The sequence below is a fragment of the Athene cunicularia genome (genome assembly GCF_003259725.1).
Source record: "Athene cunicularia isolate RWA chromosome 2 unlocalized genomic scaffold, athCun1 chr2_part1, whole genome shotgun sequence".
NCBI lineage: Eukaryota > Metazoa > Chordata > Aves > Strigiformes > Strigidae > Athene > Athene cunicularia.
The window spans coordinates 116,930,664-116,953,696 of NW_020799095.1; the positions used below are offsets into that span (position 1 = coordinate 116,930,664).

Here is a 23,033-nt window from a genome sequence, read left to right on the forward strand (position 1 = left end):
TTGGTGAGGTATAAAGTTCAGAGTGTTTTTTGATTCTTTGCACCACTGAATCTGAAGGTCAAATTGGAGTTCGTAAAAAGCCTGTCCAGGATAGCCATTCCTCTGAAAAACATTAGATAAGAGGAAGAGTTTCATTTTTTTTCCTCAAGAGGAAAAAAAATCCAAGCCAAACCCCATAGTATATTTCTTGCTCACCTCCTACCTTTTCTCCAGTACCTGTTTGGGGATTGTTTGAAGAAATACAAAAGCAAGTTTTTGCTCAGTGTGATTTGTTTATATTCAGATCTTTTCATATTTTTTTTCCATTAAACAGAACGAGATGGACAGGAATAAAAAACTTATTGCTGTTACTAGGCATCAGCCAGAACTACATACAGAAGTACAGCCCTGTAATACAGGTGCAGAACCTCTCAAGAAGGATGCCTTCACTTCTACAGAAGGTTATGAAGAGCTGCTAAAAAAGAGATGGATGGAGGAAGACAGATATTATAGGTTAGATGATGAGGTTGAATTAAGAAGTCAACTATTAAATAAAAGACTTGATGAAGATTTGGATGTTCCCAATCGAAGACATCGTGGATTTGCTAGCCAATCTGTAATTCCTATTAGGAAGCATCACAGACTCGATGAGGATCGTGATTTTGGTAGAAGATACTACAGAATGGACTATGATCCTGAGATAAGTGAAGAAATGGACCCTAGATTTAGATGTGAAAGCACTTATGACAGAAAAACTCCCCGGGTTTTTTATGCTGAAAGGTATTCTTAATTCCGTTTTCTTCTTTATTTCTGCAGTGTGTGTTAACAGCCATGGTTTGCTCTCATTGAAAATTAGACAAGATTCCCATGTGAAAACAGGATTTTTGTACTTACAGAGGAACTACAAATAGTTTTTAGGAAAGATACTTAAAAATAGGACCAATCCCTAAGACTACACATCATACATTAGAGAGCAGAGAGTGTTTTACATAAACCATTGAGAAGGAAAATTGATATTATATACTGTTCATTATTAAATGGTCTTTACTGTGTTGACTGATAAATCAGTTTGGTTACTTTGCCATAAATTGTTAATCTTTCTCTTCTAGATCACTCATTTATAAGAAAAATAAAAGAAGAGAAAAAGCGTAACTTTCCCAATCATTCTGGGTTTGCAGTCTGGCCATCTTTGATTATTCCATTTCAAGAACTGGTTGCTTTCAAAACCAGATGGGTTGTGATATGAAATAGTACCAACCTTGAAACAGATATGTTTTATACAGCTAAATTCAAATAGAGCAGTAATGTTTTTTAAAAATTAGTTTTAAAAAGGTGCTTGAAGAGTGTTCATTTGTTCACTTTACAGATCTTGGGAACATGAGTTTTGTAGATGCTTGACTTTTTTTCCTTTCCTTTGCATTAAGCCTATGGCCAGATTTACTTTCCTGCAGTTGCCTCAGTGATGGAAACACTGCAGTCTTTCCCTTGTTAGACAAAATAATAACTTTTTTTTTTTCTAGAATTAACACTTCTAGAAAAAACAGAAAGCAAATGGTACCACTCTCAGAAGTGTTAAATATTACAATCATGTTTTATTGTTAATTGCTGGTAGACTGGTTAAATGATCTTCTGAGTCATTGTTTACAGGGATTATTTTCTGGATAGTACTGCAAAGTAATAATGGGGAAATACAAACCCTAAAATGCTCTTCTACTGCAAAAGCGTTTCCTAAATTGAATGAAGTCATGCTTCTTTTCCAGTTTCCAATGCCAATTGAGTCAAAATAACTTCTCTAAAAAATAGTTTTTATTATTCATTTAAAAAAAAATCCATAAAGGAATTAAGTAACTATGGAGAAAATTAAATGTCTGGAAGCATTTGAGAGATGCAGACTAAATAGATCATTTCAGAGTTTCAGACTGTATGTTCAGCTGTCCTTGTAAAAGCATGTATTTATTCACACAGTGTTTCTGAAGAAGACTAGCAAAGGGAGACTGGTTAAATAGCAGGAGCAAGATTGCCTGTTTTCTGCTGAATGAGATTTAGAGAAGAGAATGTGAAATACAAAAATTGTTCCATCCTGTAGTGTAATACTGGCAGAAGTGAGCAAAAGAGGTTTTAGGCGATGGTCTTCTTGTCCTACAATTTTTCAGAAAGAAAAATATTAGAAGCTTGATGTATCATATCTAACAGATAACCAAAATGTCCATATATGTGAGACTAACAGCAGTATTAATCCTCTGTGTTAATTAACACACAGAAAGGTGAATGTCTTCTATTTACTGTAGCCGTTTGCCGCTGTCTAATGCAACTGGACACGGTGTCTAATATTTAAATAAAAATGGCCATTTGCTAAAGCTTGAGGGTTTACTTTGTTTCTCAAAGAATATATACAGAATTATGTATGTGAAACATCAGCACGGATGGTGTTGGAACCAATGGTAGACAGTACTGTTCAACAGTATTGAACAGAAGTATACTAGTTCTTAGTTATTCCAGAAAACACTGATGGTGCTTATATAAATATCTGTGACCAATATATCACTAGGCAATTAATTTCTTATTTGGAGAGGCCTCTGAAACAGTTTAAGTTCAGTTCTTCTTTTAAAAGAAAGTAGAGAAGAGAATCTAATCTTTGTTATTGTCAAATTTGGTCCATCTTCTTAAAAGAAGTTGTGGGACCATCGCCTGAATTGCCTGACCTTAAATTTGTATATAAAATTAAGCTTTGATTATTCTGCTGTTTATTTTCCACTTTGTGGAATTTTTATTGAAACTTACTTTTCATTATTTCTTTTATTAAATGTGCTTTGTACTCTAGTACTTTTTTCTCCTTTTCATTAGCTCTGCTTAAGCTTTTATGAACTATATTCAGTCTCTCTTCAAGAAAGAAACACATCTATTAGTAACTGACACTCAACTTTTGAAGAATTAGATTTTTTTTTTTGGCTGTATTTCAGGCAAAGTCAGCTTTCCCAGTACACATTTGATTTGTGACAGAAACAAAACTCAAGGAGGAATATGTTTATTTGCTGTACTAAAGATTTTATATTTTTAAATGGACTTTATTAGTTTGGAGAGGCAAATGTTTGTACTGGGGCTTTTCAGAAAGGTTTCTCTTTTGATGGAGGCACAAACACTGTGGCATATTTCAGCAAATCGAAATGGTGACAGGAAAGTCAGAGAAGGTACAAAATGCTTTGGTTCTTATGAGCAGAATGCTTTAGTCCATCCCCAGCAGCCAAACAGGATGCAGCATTTTCTTGATTGACTTGGGCCAACATGTCTGGGCCTGCTGTGCTAAGCTTGCTGCTTTTTACAAAAAAGGTTGCTTCTTGAATCCCAAAGTTTGTTTCTTTGCTTCCTCCCCACATCCTTTCATCACGCGATGGACTAGGCTGTTTCCTGACTGTGTTGCAGTCTTACATGACCGGACTTGTATAAGTAGCAGATTGATCATTATCAAAAAGATGATCTTGATCATTGGAGAAGATCATGTTCCACTAAGAGGATGGATGTCATTCTTTCATGTTATTCTTGTGGGTTGTTAAGATGCCAAATCAATATGTAATATTCTGCTTGCATCCTTTCACCTTTGATTATTGGCTTTTATTTAAATTACAGAGATGGGAAGAGTTGTGGATCTTTTTACATAAAAGAATGAGGTTTTTCTGTGTTTACCTAGCATTTTTTGTTTTTTCCTTAAGAAGTCCACGGCTCTGTCCAGCTCTGGAAAATATAGAACTTTCTTAGCATCTATTGGGTACTTTATTTTTCATTGAATACCTATTCTTGCCTTATTTTAAGAAGAGAACTTTAAGTCCTCTTTAAAGACTAGTTAATTTGCAGGGCAGAAAAAGCCTGTACATTCAGCTACCCCAGATCTTTTCTGGAAAAGCTCCTCTGTGTCTGTACAATTCTTGGTACCTTTGGAATTATTTGAAGTTTCAATTATATTACTTCATATGTAGATGATTCAAATTTCCTGAAGTTTTGTATTCACCATGTTACCTGTCTTTTATCTTGATCAAAAGTCATCTCTCTCTTTTAAATGGTATCAGGTGTATAGTGAAGGGTAGGTTGTCATTAAAAAAGCTTTTCATATCTGAATTAACTGTTTCATTCAGACCTTCCCAGTGTTGGCTCCTGGGGATTAAGAGCAGCAAGATCTATTTCAATTAATGTGGTGTGAATATTGAATGCTCTTCAGCTCTCAAAACTCCTAACTGGGCTCAATAGATAAAGGTTGCATGAAAGCAGGCTTGGGAATTCAAACTCCAGACATTGAGCTGCCTTTACAAAGGCTGCTAGCAAAGTGAATTATTTCTAGAAATTTTGTGTGATATTTTTGGAACTGATTCTGCCATCCAGTGTGGAATCAGGCTGAGGATCCATTTGAAAGTGCTGGACCTTCCATTTGAGTTCAGATGTTTTCAGGCAAGCATGTCTGAATATTTTCTATTTCTTTAAGGCCCTATCTGGATGGAATAGTAAGAGATCTACCTGCAGATTATGAAGATGGATTAAAGGAGAGAGCACGTATGCAGCAGATCTCAAGAACTGGAAATTCTAGGTGTGGTATACGGTGTATTTTTCTGAGAATTGCACTACAAAATCATGCTGAAAGCGAAATGTTACTTTTAAATCCCTAAGGTGTTGTCTGAAATGGCTGATAGTTCTTCCTGCAGTTAAGCTATAGTAGAAGAAGAAAAACTGTTTTGTGTGAGAACAGCTATTGAAGCTTGCATGTCAGTTTTCTTTTTGAAACAATACATCACCTATTCTCCAACTGAAGACTTTTAATGATTAGAATAACATGGAATCCTTTTTTTGATAATAGTTTTAAAATTCCTTTTTTTTCCTCTTGTCTTGGTTTTGCAAGTCCTGAAGTGATCTCAGTGGGTGAGGCAGAAGCAGGACACTTGTAAAGCCCTTACATAAACTCTTGACTGGCACCACTTAGTCTGTCAGCATTGTTGAAGTGCTCTACTGAGTCAGTGTTTCTGATGGCTTCAGAAACCACAGGCAAAGGAGAACTGTGAGAAATGCCTTTTTGCCAGGTGGCTGCTTCTTTTGCTTGTGATACTTCTTTGGATTTTAGGAAAGCTGTTTGTCAGAAATGTATCACACAGTGATGTAAGTACATCTATCATGTTTCACGTAGACCGCAAGTAAATTATTGAGTTTTATCTTTCCATTCTCTTTTTTGTCTTTGCCAGAAATCAGGTACAAATTAGTTCTTCAGCTAATGAACAGGCCAAGTCTGCAGCTGAAATGCCGTATGCTACAGGCCTTGTTCTTGGTATGTATAAAAACCTACCTAATGACAATGAGTTAACATTTCTTTGCATATTTTATTTTTCTTTGGGAATAATTAAAAACTAGAAAAAATAGCTTTTTCTTTGTGCTATTTTTTTCCAAGACTGGTACATAAATATTTACATAGGGAAAATCAAAAACCCCAACATGTTCCTTTTCCCCCTTCATGTAACAGGGCTTTCTAATTAATTTTGAAAGAGCCCAAGTTTCTTCATAGATTTCATTCACAGTTTAAGGCCCAGATACATTCTTAATTTTTTTAATGAAATGAAGTATAGGAGAAATATTAGCCTCTGCATTGTTAAAGATATGACTTGATATTGAATTTTAATTGCAGAAATATGGGAAATGGTACTGTTCACAACCTTGTGGAAGAACAAATGATTATAATCATCTCTTACCCCTTAAATGTAGCCACAGAATTTAAGAGGGAACATTATTATTGAGCGTAGTAGAGAGAAATACTGTTGAAAACATAGCATACCTAGCTAAATTAAAAAAATTATAAGGCAAGAATAAAAGAACTGTAGTAGTTGTTCAGATGGGAGCCTTTGGAGGCCAGCTACATTTGAATCATAGAAAAACTAACAGTAATCAAAATACTTTTTATTTATTTTTACATTTGAACTTACCTGATCTTCAGTGCTGTATGTGGCAGGTCAATTTTTTGGAACTGTTCAAAGGCAGCATTAAAACAGTGGTGCTGTAACGGTCAGTCTCTGATCCATTCAGTCGTCTCATTTGTAGTAACTTGAGTGTACAAAGTTGTGAATTTGTATTCCTAGCAGTCCTGGTTAGGAGAATATTGCTAGCTATGTTATATAAAGATTAAATAAATTAAAACTTGAAGTTTTTGGAAGTGAGAAGTGATTTCAGACTCCCCAAAACCCACAAACCATGAGGTTATTTTGCACATTTTAGTCATTTTACAGTGACAATACTTTACAGCACAATAATTGAATAAAAAATTCAGCTGGTCATGCATCATGGGTTTTTTTGTTGTTGTTTTGTTTTAGTTTCTTTGTAGCTTTCTTCACTTTAGTGTTCACATCTACTTCACTGAAGTTTCATAGTAACTTTATGTATGGAAATATCTTAGGAGTCCTTATGTCTGATAGTCATACTATGGAGAAAGTGGTGATGATTTTGTTTTTGAAACAGTAGACAACTCCACGCTTATTGTGGGGGAACTACCACAAGTTTAAAGTTTTTTGGCTTCCTCAAAATCCATGTGAGATGTTGTCACAGTTTCCTTTTACATATAAATATCTGCCAATACTTTGCTAATTCTTGGTAGTCATGGGAACCACCCTAAAAGTGGAGCAATTTGCTTTCCTCCCTGTGGGTTTCACTCTCTTCAGTTTTAAGTTTCATTTTATCACTGCCTCATAATTTTGGAGTGCCATAGTGTATCTTCCTTAGTTGAGCATTAGGGAAAAAAATGTGAAATTTAAGTAACTTGTTTTAGTTGCTGTTTTATCACATGGCTTTGAAATTTGTATCTTCCTGACTGTACAAAACTAGGCAAACTAGGAAAATACTAATGAAAATTTTAGGAGTTTTGATCATCATACTCCAAACAAACTGCATATGAAAACTAGGTATTAGTTTTTTAAGTCAGTAAAGATCCAATGTTTTTATGTACATTCCCAGATCGTGTACTTTGCTGTGTTTCATGTTTTAAATTGATTGAAATACAATGTTTTTGTCTAGTACCTTTTGTGTATTTTGTGGAGCATTTATGCAAATGTGTTGTCATTTCTATTAGGTGGTCAGGACCGAGAACTTCTCCAAAGGAAAAAAGAGAAATACAGGCAAGAACTAATAGAACAGATGGCTGAGCAACAGCGAAATAAGAGACGGTAATGGAAAGTTACTGTATTTTTACAAGATAATGACTAAAATGTAAAGGAATTTAATGAATTCAGTGTGGTAAGAATAATTTCCATAACTAAGGAATTCCAGCTGGCCTAGGTAATATTGCATCCAATTAAACTTATTGGAATGAGAGCTTTAGCTTTTAATAAACAAATTCACCAGCTTTCAGTACAACAAAGGAAAAGACAGATTTGTTTAATTTTTTAAAAATTGTTTTTAGCTTAATAAGGGTAAGGAAGCTCTAACTGAAGTTACCTTTTGTGCTGGTAGAAGAGTGTCTAATTACTTTGCAAAGTTGAAAATGTATCTTGTTTTGCCCTCCAATTTAGGAAACTAATCTTTCACTTTCAAAGCACTTGACCATTTGGCTCATGCAGAATAATAAAATAATAATTTCTTGTTTATATATTAGTAGCTGCCTGCTGAATGATAGTATGGATACATAAAAGCACACAGTGATATTAGTGAAGGGAGAAGGAATTAAGTTAATATTGATGGTTTCACTATGACAAAAAATTGTACATGCTGAACAAGAATAGCCCTGAAATTACAATATGATACTTACTGTTGTACTTCTGAATCATTCATTTCAGTATGTTTGTTATAAACTTGTCACATGAATAAAGATCACTTTTAAAGAAATATTCTGAAAGATTGTAATAAAAAGCAACATGCTGGTTTGTTCTTTGATAGTAGTTGGATTTTTATTAGGTGGAATAGATGGTAGCCAGATACTTCTTGAGAATTCTGTTTATTTACAAATAATATATAGTATCCTTCCTGATTCCAGAAGAAATTAAGTGGAATTACGTCTTCTGTTATCCTGTGTCTTCAGAGTTATTTTAACTACAGTGTTGTGAGGTCTGTGCTTTGAAAGAATGACTATAATTTTTACTGCTTTCTAATTTGATCCCCCTTTTTTAAAAAAACCCCCAACCAAACAGTGAGAAGGAACTTGAGCTCTCAGTTGCTGCTTCTGGAGCTCGAGACCCAGAAAAGAAGGTAAGGCACATGGATTTTCTTTCATCTATATAGACATCTTTTTATTATGTGTACACTGTGGTTGCTCAATCACAAAACTCTGTAAAACTTTATAGAATGGTACTTTTTTTTTTCTAATAGGTCATTAGCATAAAATAGAATTGAAGCCAAGGATAAGGCTGTAACTTTCAGCTTAATAGGAAAGTATTTTAATGGAAGTTATCAAACATTTTCTTTTGCTGTGACCAAGTGGAAATTTGGTACAAGCAGTAGATAGCATGGAAAAAATACTTGGTGTCTAGTTGTAGCCTGTACATGCACAAATCAACCACCTTTCTTTGGGTATGTAAAGTATGCTGCAGAAAGTTTTTGCTGTTTTTAAATTCAAAAAACTCAAACCAGTTGTTTTGCAGCCAAATTGGTATAATTTGTAATTTCAAATTTGTAATTCTTTTTTAAACTATCAAATGTAGTGTTCAGGATTAGAAGCATTTTTTACAGGATTTTGTACAAACCAAGGTGTTTCATATTGTGTTGCTTTTAAGACTTAATGCAGAGTTACTACTGTCTCCACTTCCTTAGTAAGGTGATTATTGTACTAAGAATTTTCATTAGTGTGTATGAAGGAGTAGATTGTCAGCACTGGTAACGTTACTGGACTGATTGTCACAGAACTAATATGATTTGCATGTGTGTTTGTGAAGTGTCTGAAGCTATTGCATCTTGAGTGCAGTAGAGATCTGCTGTTGGAGACATAGGATGGGTAACTTTCTCAAGCAAGAATAAACTGGTTATGAATTTAACTGGTTACCAGTTTAAATTATCAACGGTGCTGTTTTGGGGGGGAGGCTACAACGTAGGAAGGAACTTGTGCCATTTCTGGAGAGTTCAGCAGAGGTGAAAGGAGCTCTTATTTTCTAGAAAATTAAGATGGATTAATAGCCTTAAGATGCTATTAGCATGTGAGGCAGGAGTCAGAATGCGTGTAGGTAAGCAACGAAGCTGAATCAGAATTCTTACTTCTAAATGGGGAGGGAGAACACTGGCAAGTGGTCTGGCTGCGTGTTCCTGGCCTCTCTGCTTAAAGCATCTGTGGTGCTTGTTTGATCCCTTTTCCAAACTGATTCAGCTTGGTTAGTGGGCAAAATTATGAATCTTTGTTGCTGCTTTAGTTGACTTGAAGAGGTCAGTTGGCTGATCAGGGGTTCAGATGAAAGGGAGAGGGATGGAGTGTACAGCTGGGAGCCAGGCAGGAAAAGAGCTAAAACTAGAGCAGAGGATGCCTGCTCTTTTGGCACAGCAGGTTGTAAGGTCAGCGTAAACAGTTTTGTCTCATCAAAACTGACTAGGCAGAAGCATGCTGTGCTGCAGCACTCTATATACCGTACACATCTAAGTAAGAGACTGAAAAGTGCCTGTCGTAGGAACAAAATGATATCCAGAGCAAGTCCAGGGCATGTATAATGTTTTAAAACCATTAATTTAGCTGAAAGCCTTCAATTAAGTAGAATTGCTACATTCATTAAGCATCAGTCACTGTTAGCTTTAAATTGCCTCTTGGGGAGAGATTCTAATTAGGTGGATTTCTTGATTAATTACACGTTGGTTAAATAGCAATGCCTGATTAAGAATCTATAAATGTGGACTGTTGTATGTCGTGCTTGTTTAAAATAAAACAATCCCCAGGATGAACTGAGTGCCATAGTCACATCTGAAATTAGCTACACAGCTGAAATCTGGGGCACTTTGGGAGCACTTCACATTAAACTTGTTAGTGAGAAAGGCTGTTCTAAATGTTCTCCTACTCAAGACACTGGATTTGAAAAGACAAGTTAAAAAAAAGTAATCTGTAGACTGCTTTATAGTTTTCAATTGCTGTAGCTCATATCTATTAACTAATTTTGTATTCACATCTAGAAATCTGAAGCTAAATGTTACAAATAAATATTCATGTCTAGTAGATTTTGAGAATTTGAATCAATGCTGTAGTTTATGATTGGTGAGTACTAACTGCCTTGTATATACTGTCTTGCAGCTAAGTGATGAGGAGGTAAACATTTAATATTTTGCTGAAATACTTTTATATTGTAGGGTATATGGTTTTCTGTTACATAGTTAGTATTTGCTGATATTTCCTTGCTGGTAGTACTTGGAATGCATATTATTAGAAGCACTATGATGTTGGGACCAGTAAATTCAGAAACAAAATCTGTTATCCAATATATGATTTTTTTTATGGTCTTCTATTATATTGACTCATTCCCACAGGACATTAAAATATTTATGCATAGCAGCTGGTATAAGGGCTTTCTGGGTGTGATAGGATAGTTCTAAAACTGACTTGCATGCCTTTGCACTATTTGCATGTTGCCTTTGACTTTCTTCTGAGGCTGCTAGTTATCAATAAACATTTGATATTTTTATTATAAAAACAAAATGCCTCAAATTTTGTAATTTTTATGGTTGAAAAATTTAATAAAAAACCCTTAAAAGATAAAATAATGTATTGCAAGGAAATGTTTATTGGAAAAAGTCTCAGTATGTGTGTGTTTTTAGTTTTTACTGATTATAAGCTGTTTTAATCTTGATGTGGGGGGAGGAATTTAGGAACCTTTTCCTGTGCGTAATATGAGAATACTGTCTGTGTAGGAAACTAGCAGCTGTGGAGAATCTGTGGAAATACTTCTGTTTTTCTGGACAATGACTAGAAACATATACTTCCTGAAACCTGCCGTAGAGGTTGTTTTTTGTAAATCTGTGATGAACATGCTAGATTTCCATGTAATATTAGATTTCCAGTAATTCCTTGGGAGAAAAAAAATGCAATTACTAGGAATTTGAACAGCTAGTTGGGACCCAGTAAAGTGTTCAATGAAACCAAAATGGAGGTTCAGAATATTTACTACTAATAACAAGGTAACTGTTGTGGGTTTTTTCTTTTCTTTTCTCTTCTTCCGTTTTTTTTTTCCCCTTCAGCCAAATAGGTTGAAGCAGTTTGGCTTGATAGCAAGAACTTCTGAAGAGAAAGTACCTCCTGAAAAGCCTAGGGTGGCTTTCCAAACTCCGGTGCCCATCCCTTCAGCCTCTCCAATGAATGAAGACTTTCACAGAGGGCTAGCCAGCACTATTGGTGAAATAGCAGCTCCCAGGTGCATCACCAATCATGTTCATTTTGCATAGTAAATAAGATTGTTATTAAGCTTGTTATTACTGCTAAGGTAGAGCTCAGTGGTGCTATTGATCTTTCTCCAAGGAACCAACGAAGGTAGAAATAATATTTTGATAATGAACAGAAAACAAAGCTACTTCGCACTAAAATAAGCTTTTAATGTCTGTTTCTTCACAGTTTATTTTGAAAAATCGGGGGGGGGGTGTGGCTGGATTATCTGTGAAGACAGTTCTCTCTTAGTGGATGTTTGTGTAGAAAAGGGTTGTGCTGTAGAAATGATGACCATGCCTGTAATATTGAACCGTGTTGTGAGGATTCTTGGGCGCATGCCCGGAAGAGTCTCTATAGTTAGAAGGCTGGTATGGCATGAGTTTGGCCCCTATCAATTAAGTGATCTCCCAGACCTAAGCTCAGGAATGCAGTGTAGGCAAGGACAGCTTCCACTAGACAATGTGATTGAGGCTAATCTGTTTAGGGAGAGAGGAGAAGCTTCAGGCATGTGGCTGAAGCTGTGCTGTGCTACTTGCCCTTTGACCAGAGACTAATCCTTGACTTGTTTTGATTACTGTTACTGATGTAACCGGTAAATATCATTAACTTGAACCAGTTAAAGGCATGCTTGTTTTATGTTCATTAGATCTCTGGAGTAGTGTGGATCATGTACTACTCCCTAAGGGAAGGTTAATTCCCTACTCAGTCTTATTGTGTCATGTTCCTGCATAGTACTAATGAGATGTCTTGGGCGGAGCTAAATCTAGAATTTTCTCAGATTAAATTCTTTCTCTTTTCAAAAAAATTTCTTTCTTGTTTTAATGATCACTTTTCAGTTGTACAACAAACCAAAAACTTGTGTTCCTTTCTTCTTTAAGGCTTGTACCCATGCCACCACCTCCACCACCAGTTTTGACAGACAACTATAGAACGCCTTATGATGATGCGTATTACTTCTACGGGGCAAGGAATCCTTTGGATCCCAATCTTGCATACTGTGAGTTGATGATTTTAGGTGGATTGGTTGTTAGTGATTCAGATGACTGCTTAAATGATGAATAATGTAGAACTAGTAAAAGCAATTTAAACCTATTTCTTAGACATGCATTGAATGAAAAGTAGGGTTTTTTTCAGTACTGGTTTTGAATGAAGTGGTTTTCTCCAACAGCAAAAGGTGCTATGGCTTCCAGAAATCTTATTCATTGCTTGAATAAGCTCTAGTTTCAGCTACTTAGCCATTACTCCTCCCAGATAATTTTTAGTTTTGATAATCAAAAAATTATTTTCTAATATTTTGCTCAAATCATAATGTGATTGATTACATCTTTAGGTGGTGTTACAATTTCAGATATAATTTACAATATTTTTAAAGGAACTGTAGGAAGTAATCAAACATTTTAAGAACTTTATTTTTAATCCACCCTTTGGCTGGTTCATGATGATTTCATGAGTGAAACAACTGTGATGTATGTGGAGAGACTTTTTTTTTTTTTTTTTAGAGGAAAAACTAGAAACACTTTTTGAAATTTGTTCTGCTACTCTCATTAAAAAGTTAAAATAAAAGAGAAAAAACCCTTACAGTTTTGCTGGTTGGTTTGAATGAGATTTGTATCCACTGGGGAATTTCAGGAATGCTAGGAATTTAAGAGCACAATTTTTTAGATATTTTTTTTCTCCAGTGTAAATTTCTCCCTATCTTGAAATATAATAGCTAATGATTTGCAAGAGATTTTTTTTTTCTGTTTTTTAAGTTCCAGGCATCTTTGTCTACCTTTTCTTTGTAAGCTTAGTTTCTGATCATAGTTTTGACTCACAGAAGATTTGGCATTTTTTTTGAAGTTTGTTTGGTGTGTTTGGTTTGGGGTTTTTTTGTGTGTGTGTTTTGCTTTGGTGTTTGTTGGTTGGTTGGTTTTTTTTATCCTTGTATCAATATAACCTCTAGGGTAAAATGGCTTACAGTTTAGAGTATTAAAGAAACTAATACTTAAAATTCATATACAAGAGTTAGGTTGTCTTAAAGCTTGTTGTCACAAACTGGCATGTTACTAGTGCTTAAAATCTGAAAGTGTGAAATTGTTATACAGATGCACCTCTTACTGTCTTGAACTCAAGCAGTAGTATGCACAGTAATTTCAATCGCTGCTGTGGCAGAGTGCTACAGGTCCTATTTCAGTAAGAGTACAGATGCCAGATGTACTACATTTCTGCAGGAGGCAGTGGAGCGCTCCGCACAGCAGAGGACACATTTGGAAAGCATGAGACCAAGTGTTACATTAAGAGTTAATTTATTTTTGTTAGTTGATTGTAGAATATGTTAATGAAGACATTTGTAAATTTTAAAGGGATTTTTGAATTTAAGAAATAGATTTGTACCTTGGCAATGTATTTCTTGCATTAGAGGGCATTAAGGATTAACTAAGTTTGTTATAGAACTTGAGACTCTGGTTTGTTATTCTGCAGTTACAGAGTTTGAGCAGTGAGCTCTGTTAAGCTTTTTTTTAAGTAATGGCAAACATTTATATGTGAGCGTTCAAAATTTAAAATAATTTTTTCACTGTGTAGATGGTACAGGTATGATGGGAATGCAACCCACACCTAATCTGGATCTTCCTTTAGGCCAAGCCCCGGTAGAGCAACCAGTGTAAGTATTTCCTGTATTCATATTCTTAGTTTGTATTTCTCTGTATTGATACATACACTTTTCATGGTAGGAGTATTTTGCTGATGACATATGCCTTTGAAATAAAGTATGTTAAAGGCAACTCTTCAAACTTCTAATTAAGAATTTCTATCTAAATAATAATTTAGTGAAGTTCTATTTTTATATGGATTTATGAAAATGTTTGAGAATATAAACTGCCAGGCTGTGAAAACCAACAGTTCTTAAATATTTCAGACAGGGATTTTTTTGTTTTTAAATTTTTTTTAAAATGCCACCCCCACCCCACACCCTATGGTGTCTCCCTTTTATATGTGTGGTTTTCTAATACAGAAGTAACACTGGACAGAGGAATACAGGAGACAGACAAAGAAGCGCAGGAGTATTTTCTGAAGAAAAAACAAAGTCTTCCAAAGAGGCAATATTATCCTATCAACAAGAATTACAAAAGCAGGTACTGAATGATAAAGCTTTGGATGCTTTCTTCTTTTAATTTTTCAAACATATTGATTTAGTTTACAATTAAAAAACTTTAACTCTCTCTCCCTTAGAACTTCCTTCCTCCCATTCCTCTGATCCTGCTTTAGCTTATTTTAGCTCTTCAAGTGGACAGTAAGTTCTTCAGTTTTGTTTTTTTTTTTTTTTGTCAGAGGCCAAGAGAATGTTAAGACTGACAGAAAACAGATTAATAGATTAGTTTCAGGCATGGTGTTTTATATATTTATTTTCATAAGCATAAGAACCAGCATCTTAAAAGCAATGAGTTCTATTGCTCTGATATTCCTATTGAAAGATTGCTTTTGAGCATTATTGCTGTAATTACAAGAAACACTCCCATTTCAGTAAGTTATTCATGATCATTTGGATACTAATTCAAAAGCCTTCCTAATGTTTACTTCCAGTGATGCTTGTAGGCAGTGTCTTACCTCAATTCAGCTTCCTTTTTGATAGGATAGACAGATTTCTTGAGTCTCCAGTCTTCCACTAGATATCCTAGTCCCCTCCTCATTTTTGTGGCCTTTTGCTGCTGCATCTTGTGGGAGTTTATATTTATAAAATGTATTTGACCATGATAAGACATGTTATTTCAGAAGAGATTTTGCTAGAGCCCAGTTCAATGTCACTGACATTTTCTTATCTTATACTTCTTTATATATTTCTTCAGCAGAGGTAAATAATTTCTATTAAAATATTCTAGTTCTAATTATGATTGTGCATAGGGATAAAGGAGAGGCTGCCAATCAAGGTCAAATTAAGCATAAAATAGAACATTTAGGAATAGTGTCTGTTATTGCACTTAGCTTCTCTGAAGGCATTTTCTCACTATAGTCTTCAGTAAATTTTAACTTGCCATATGAGAGACTGCACAATTTGACATAAAAGTCTAATAAACGTGGCATGATACAGTCTTTCAATGTTATGCTGCTTGTGATTGAAAGCGAACAGAAGGTGTTCTGGTTTTTTCCTATAGACAAACCTGACTGACCATTTGTGTTGACTCTTTATCTCTCTTATGAAATTGTCTGACTACTTGATAAAGGGAAATGTTTAACTAATGCACAGAAGAAACAAACAAGAGAAAACACATTAATGTATTTCAGCTACATAAATAGTAGGTAATGTTTTAAAAGCTTTGAACAGAAGATGGACTTTTTCAAACAGCTGTTCTCTTTATAAATGCTACATTAAGTTATTAGGAGACTTAGTTGTATAAATCTAACCTGATTTTGAAGAAAAGGAAGAACAAACCATATGAACAGTTCTGCGTTATTTGCATACATCATCATGTATTACTGCAGAAAACTATTTCATAAGTGGTTATAGAATTGTGTAGCATTCTATTAATGCATTTATTGTTAGGAGTCTTTCTTTATCTCATGTCATCTCTAGTTTAAGTTGGTTAAACAAAATATACCAGGTTGAGAGAAGCAAGTGCTGTAGTATTGTCGAATTTTGTCTGTTTAGTTTTTAGGCCATATAAGCTCCTGTATGAAAGATGCATAGATATGGGACTTCCAGTCTACTGCATGTGTCAGATGTGAACATTTCTGGAAATTGGAAGTCTTATAATATGTATCTGTATGTGTCTCTGTGAGTGTGCATGTTTTGACAATAGTATTCAATGCACTGTCTGCAGTATAGGCAATGGAATGTCTGTGATTTACTTGATATAGATGGGGGGAATAGGTAATGATAGCATTCAACTTCCTCCGTTAACTTTTTATTAAAACTATACATAATGTGATATTTTTATGTAACTGACTTTGGTTTGTTTGTAGATAAGAGAGAGAGAGGAACGACGCAGACAAGAGAAAGAGGAGAAGGAGCGCTATGAAGCCAAGTTAGAAGCAGAAATGAGGAATTACAACCCCTGGGGAAAAGGTGGTGGTGGTGCTCCTCTCAGAGATGCAAAAGGAAATCTGATAAGTATGTTTGCCAAAACTATGGGTTGTCTTTCCAAGTTTGATGGTTTTTTTGCTCTTGATGTGTTATTCCTTGTTTTGTAACACTGGTAGCCCTTTATTGACAAATAGATGTGCTTGTTTTGAACAGGTGCACTCTAGGAATATTTGAGTAAAATTATTTTGGTTTCTGTAAAATCATTCAAAGAGTACAATTTGATCAAAATGGGAAAACCATGTCAACCATAAGTGAAGATACAGTGCAATAGTAAAGGGAGAAGGAGGGAAACAAGCTGTTAGAATCATCTGCAATACAAATGTGCTAAAGGTTGTTGTGAAGACTTTTATTTAAACATTTTCCAGGAACAGGGTTGGATTTATTGTTTTTCTTATTAAAAATAACTTCTAGGCTTAGAAAGCTCTACTTGTGACATGGAAAATGGAAGCGTGTTTGAATAAATACATAAAGCTAAGTGGAATATTTAAATTTCCCCAAGTGACTCTGTTGGTGAATGGCTTTATAAATAGAAGACAGCACTAATGTTTTTTTAAGGTTTATTTTTTTCCAAGTGCTGTATTATACAAGATGGGAGTGGTTAGCTGGGAGATAGCTATGATCTCGGCAAGTTGTTCATCCACCCTTCCAGTAAATCACAGAATCATCTAGGTTGGAAATGACCTTGAAGATCATTCAGTCCAACCATTAACCTAGCACTGACAGTTCCCAACTACACCACATCCCTCAGTGCTATGTCGACCCGACTCTTAAACACCTCCAGGGATGGGGACTCCACCACCTCTCTGGGCAACCCATTCCAACACCTAACAACCGCTTCTCTAAAGAAGTACTTCTTAATATCCAGTCTAAACCTTCCCTGGAGCAAGTTCAGGCCATTTGCTCTTGTCCTATCACTTGTTACTTGGTTAAAGAGACTCATCCCCAGCTCTCTGCACCCTCCTTTCAGGTAGCTGTAGAGGGCGATGAGGTCTCCCCTCAGCCTCCTCTTCTCCAGACTAAACACCCCCAGTTCCCTCAGCCGCTCCTCGTACGACCTGTGCTCCAGACCCTGCACCAGCTCCGTTGCCCTTCTCTGGACACGCTCGAGTCATTCAATGTCCTTTTTGTAGTGAGGGGCCCAAAACTGAACACAGGAATCGAGGTGCGGCCTCACCAGTGCCGAGTGCAGGGTAAGATCCCTTCCCTGTCCCTGCTGGCCACATATTTCTGATACAAGCAAAGATAGACATAAGATTAAAATTCAAATTCCTGATCCTGGTTCCTAGTGAACCCTACAGGAATAGTTCATCTAAAATAAAAATAGTACTCAGTAGGCACAATTAGATTTATATATTTCAAAATCTTGGCCTCTGCTAGCTCTCTTCATTCTTGCCTTTAGCAGCTGTGTGAGTGGGTCTTACAATTTTATAACTATTTGTTGTGGTTTAACCCCAGCTAGCAACTAAGTTCCACACAGCTGCTTGCTCACTCCCCCACAGTGGGATGGGAAATTAGAACAGTAAAAGTGAGAAAACTTGTGGGTTGAGATAAAGGCAGTTTAATAAGTAAAGCAAAAACCATGCAGGCCAGCCAAAGCAAAACAAGGAATTCATTCACCACTTCCCATCAGCAGGCAGGAGTTCACCCATCTCCAGGAAAGCAGGACTTTGCCATGCATAAGGGTTACTTGGGAAGACATATGCCATCACTCAAAATGTGCCCCTCTTCCTCCTCCTTCCCCCAGCTTTATATGCTGAGCCTGATGTCATATGGTGCGGGATATCCCTTTAATCGGTTGGAGTCAGCTGTCCCAGCTGTGCCCCCTCCCAGCTTCTTGTCACCAGCCTCACTGATGTGGTGAGAAGCAGAAAAGGCCTTGACACTGTGTAAGCACTGCTCAGCAGTAACTAAAACATCCCTGTGCTATCAACACTGTTTCCAGCACAAATCTGAAACATAGCCCCATACTAGCTACTGTGAAGAAAATTAACTCTGTCACAGCTAAAACCAGCACACTATTGATTTCTAATGTAAACCAAATTGATTTGCTTGTTACTAGAAGATGATGTTGAATTCTGATTAGATTTTTAAAATATGTCTCCTAGTAATAAAATATAAGAATTTTCAAAGCATGGAACACTTACTGGATATCAGTTTATCTATAAATAATTGGTTTCAGATTTATGACATCTGAGTGACATATGGCTAAATTAATAGTGTAGTTTGAGGGTAGGGGTTAAAGTTTAAATGCTTTTTAAATACTGTGTGCCCAAATAATAAGTTTAGAAGCTTGTGTTGAGCATGAAAGCTTGCATTTATCCCCAGAACATATTGAAGTGTTCACTAGCACTGCATGTAAGTGTCTGGCATCTTTCTCTAGGCTTTACAGTGGTGTGAGTAGAGTGTGTCAGAGAAAAATGTAGGTCTCTCATATTAGCCTGAGCTCTGCATGTACCTGCTAAGAAGCTTATCTTGGTCTGTAAACGAGGAACCAAGAGAAAAAAGTTTCTTATCCTGTTTTCCTGAATTACACATGTAAAGTTATTTTTCCCACCAGTTTAGCACCATGATGGATAAGCTATGAGACAAATGTCATGAAACATAACATGCTTTCTGCCATGTCTGTCTCTTATGCAGTGTGACTTGTCTTTTTATCCTCTTGAAAATGTCTGTAAATAGCTTTTGAGACTGATGTATGCAAAGGCTGCTTTACAGAGAGGGATGTAATTTAAAGTTCTTGGAATCTGCGTGCTTAAATGACTGCACTAATTCATAATTATCAGAAACACTATTTTAAAAGATTATCTGAAAATTGTAGTACTTTCTTGTTTTGAAGTGAGCCTTCTAGATATAGTATGGTAACACTTCAAAATGAGCTGAAATTAACATCTTTGATCAGGATTTTTCTGGCCCATGCAAGTTTTGGTGAAAATGTTGGATGACATTGTTTTGCTTACATACAGAAATCTGCACCTGGATTATTACTAAAGACATGAAGACCAAAATACACTTCAGTGGTTCAGTTGTTCTTATTGCCCTTCACAATAACCAATTAGCAATTCACTGCTTAAAATACCAGTACTAAACTCAAAAGTTTTTTACAGCTTTAAGGAAATAGAATAAGGGGTGGTTTCTAAATACACGCTTGTAAACACAGAGACTTGACAGTCATTTTTGTCTTTGAGCTCTTATCTTTCAATTTCATAGCATTTATGGGTGGGAGAGAGGGGACGTTTGCTGTGAAGAATCATTCCTGGCTAAAGAAAACCAACAACATAAATTCTTAATCAGTGAATTCCTAATGACTACTATTTCACCTATAGCTTCTATGTTCTTGTCTTTGAAACTTTTTGGTCCCATAGGTGGTATGCCCAGGAAAAGTGGAGTCTGCTCAAAAATCCCTGTATTTTTGAGAATCTGTAGTGAATGTGCCTTTTATGAGAACAAAACGTTATAAACAGCTATTTCCCCTTTCCTTTAGCGGACTTGAATATGATGCACAAGCAAAACGAAGATGCGTATCTTAATCCAGAGGCGAGACTATATGAAGATAAAAGGGCTGTTGTCTCTGTTGACCTAAGTCTGGCCTCCCCAAGACCTGAGAACACAGAAGCATCTACAAATAAAATAGCAGGTTTTTAAGAATACTGTATTACAGCTCTAATTAATCATAGGTCTTAGTGATCAAAGTTCTCTAGTTTCCTTATTCCTTTCTAGCAGTTCTATGATAGTATTAGTGCTCTGTACCCATGAAGTCAGTATCATGCTTCTTTCCCAAACTTCTTTATTGCTGTCACTGTGTGCACTGAAAATGTATTTTCTTATCTAGTGATAACTAAGTGATAACTTAGTAGTCATAACTAATAACTGTTATAGCACTGGTCAGGAAAACTGTTAGTTTTCCATGTTCAATATTATCTAATCAAGTCTTGATACATATTTGTCTTACTTTTAAATGACAGTAAAATATAAATGTGTAACATGAGAGAAGATAGAATACAAGGAGGAGGATCTGCACGTGTATGATATTACAGATTAAGATGAAATTGGTACAGTAAATAGGTTAACAAGTTCTTAAAAGTTACGGGTGAATTGGGTACATATGTAGCCCTGTGCACTGCCTCCAAGTTTTAGGGATTTTATTTTATTTTCCTATTTAAAATCTAATACAACTTTTTCATGTTTTATGAGACATCTAAATGAAAACACTGGTACTCCAGACATGCCCCTAGTCTGAAGTGGGCAAAGGCCACTATCAGTGGTGGTCTTATCAAGTCAACTTAGATGCTTCTTTTCTTTCTCCTGTCTGAACTGTTGCACTTCTATATAAAGAATTACATGGTATTTGGGGCATGGATCTGTTTTGCATGATTGCAATTCAGTGTCCTGACCACTGGCTGTAGTAGAATCAGGGGTTTTTTGTTCTGTTCCCCCTCTTGCTTTCTCCCTAATACAGCTCAGGTTTAACTATTTAGTAAGGAGTGTAACAGGCAAGGCCAATAAAGTAACAATGCAGAATAGCAAAGAGCCCCCTGGTTAGATCACTTGCTTTGGGATCAGGAGGTGGAGCAGATCACGATGGGATCTTTATAGTCTTGTGCCTTCCATTTGATTAGTCAGGCAGTAAAGTGGCTTTATGTAGGTTTTGGGTGTTGATTGGCTGGTTGTTTTTTATGGTTTTTTTTTTGTACACCACCCCATTAAAAGAGGAACTTGCAGGATAGTAGTTGGTACACAGTAAGTTCATCCCTTGATACCTTCCGTAGTAACTTGCTTGTCTTGTGTCCATGCCTTTCAAATGGTATATAAACTTTATTCTGCTTTTTTTGCATGGAACATATCGGTTTGAAGGAAATCTATCCTGAAAGAGTCACATGTAAATTTAGTTATGTTTTGGAAGAATTCAGTGATTCCCTGTAAGGAAAAATAATACTGACCTCAAAGTGTACTCCTTGGTATGCAAGCACGTGCTCCTGAAGCTAGGCTGTAGCAGTAAGCATGTACATTCCTATGGGAATAAGTGTGTATGTTATTTCTGCTTTCATCTGTCTTGGATGGTACATCTCCATATAGGGGAATGTAAGGGGGGAACATGAGTACAGCTGCATTCATTTCAGCTCAGTGGAGCTATGGCTCTTGCACATCTCTGAGGCACTGTCCTTTGGAGCAGATGTGATATGAATGAAGAACATGCTGTGTCGGCTAAAAAATCAACACAACTTAATCTACTTTTCCTTTACTTGCTTCCTTCTTTTCTGCTTCCTGTAGGGATCCTGTTCTGCAAAACCTGTTCTATGTGGTTTCTGAGTTAATCCTCCTAGCTAGAGCTTTTGGGACTGTATGGTTATGATGCATTTGTAACTCAGGGCTAAAGAAGACCTGACACTTCAAACTTCATAGTATGGAAGGCACCTTATGCTGGCAGAATTCAATTTTCTGACTGCTTAGAATTTTATTTGCCAGTTTTGGGCTTTGATTTTTCTACTGTCCATTGCTATTTTACCTAAATATTTGTTCTGTTTTTAAAGAGTGAATAGTCCTAAGGAACAGAACTATGTGTGCTAAAACAGAGTAATTGTAAGCAGTAAAGTTATGAGATGTAAAAACTTTGCTATTATGGGTAACATTTTTAGATACTAAACTGTTGATTGGACAGTAGAATATATGACTTTTATATGTGTAATTTTTTAAAAAGGCAATGTGCTTGGACATAATTAATTGAGCAGTTAAAATCTGACAATATTCTAGGCAGATAATGTCAGATCTTTTAATTCCAGCCCTGTTTTCAGCTATAGCTATAAGTACCAGATTCCCACTTCTTCACTCAGGCTTGTTGTCTTAGATTTGATTTGATTTTTATTTTTAACTTCCTCCCCTCCCTTAGGTTTTACATTTGCACAGACTTCTCCTTTTGCTCGAGGTAATGTGTTTGGTGAACCACCATCTCCACAGCATCTTAAGCGACAGGAATCATACAAGAACTTTCTTCGTCTACAGGTGAATGCATATACCAGTTTTCATCTAGTTGAATAAGTTTTTAAGAGGGATTACAATCAAAGTAAATATGGTACTGCTGACCAAAGAACTTATCCAGTTATAGCTAATTCTGTACACGAGAGGTGTACCTAGAGCTATATTCTATTGAGTCTTTCAGATTTTGCCTTACGTAAAAAATGCCTATAAAAGTGGTGCTATTAATAGTTGGATTCATTAATCTAGATTCTGGGTTTTTTTCTAAGTATAGCTCTCTAAATACAGTATTGAGTTCTCGACCTCTGTATACAGTACAAGTTTGCATACATAAATACTTAAAGAAACAGATGTTTGCATTTGGAAGTCAATATGATACCAATGCATGTTTGTCAGAATGAAATGGAGGCAATAATATAGTTATTTGTTGATGGGTATATAACATGTGATTGTTCTTCTACTACCTTCTGTCTTCTGTCTATAATACTTCCCATATAATCTTATACCACAAGAATTAAATACCAATTTATTTAAATATCAATATCAAAGAGATCCTAGATAATTTAAAATAGAGTATGCATGTCATACAGTAGTTTGATGTGGATCTCTTAAAAAGATCAAGGTTTTTTTCATGTGTAGTGGTGGCAGAAAGAATAAAGAATGAGCAGACTTTTGGCTTCAGTAAGT

At 35.8% G+C, this 23,033-nt stretch overlaps 1 protein-coding gene across 2 annotated transcripts in view; it reads left to right on the forward strand.

The window, feature by feature from the left end:
• The window catches only part of CSPP1 (centrosome and spindle pole associated protein 1), a 64,990-nt gene that overhangs the window by 18,723 nt on the left and 23,234 nt on the right, over positions 1–23,033 (forward strand). For both annotated transcript variants that reach the window (XM_026841562.1, XM_026841564.1), the window contains 13 exons: positions 314–759; positions 4,451–4,552; positions 5,199–5,281; positions 7,067–7,160; positions 8,121–8,178; positions 10,193–10,207; positions 11,134–11,306; positions 12,196–12,314; positions 13,880–13,958; positions 14,310–14,430; positions 16,256–16,403; positions 19,858–20,010; positions 22,261–22,373. In XM_026841562.1, coding sequence (XP_026697363.1) covers positions 314–759; positions 4,451–4,552; positions 5,199–5,281; positions 7,067–7,160; positions 8,121–8,178; positions 10,193–10,207; positions 11,134–11,306; positions 12,196–12,314; positions 13,880–13,958; positions 14,310–14,430; positions 16,256–16,403; positions 19,858–20,010; positions 22,261–22,373 — 1,704 coding nt within the window. The remainder of the gene's footprint in view (positions 1–313; positions 760–4,450; positions 4,553–5,198; positions 5,282–7,066; positions 7,161–8,120; positions 8,179–10,192; positions 10,208–11,133; positions 11,307–12,195; positions 12,315–13,879; positions 13,959–14,309; positions 14,431–16,255; positions 16,404–19,857; positions 20,011–22,260; positions 22,374–23,033) is intronic.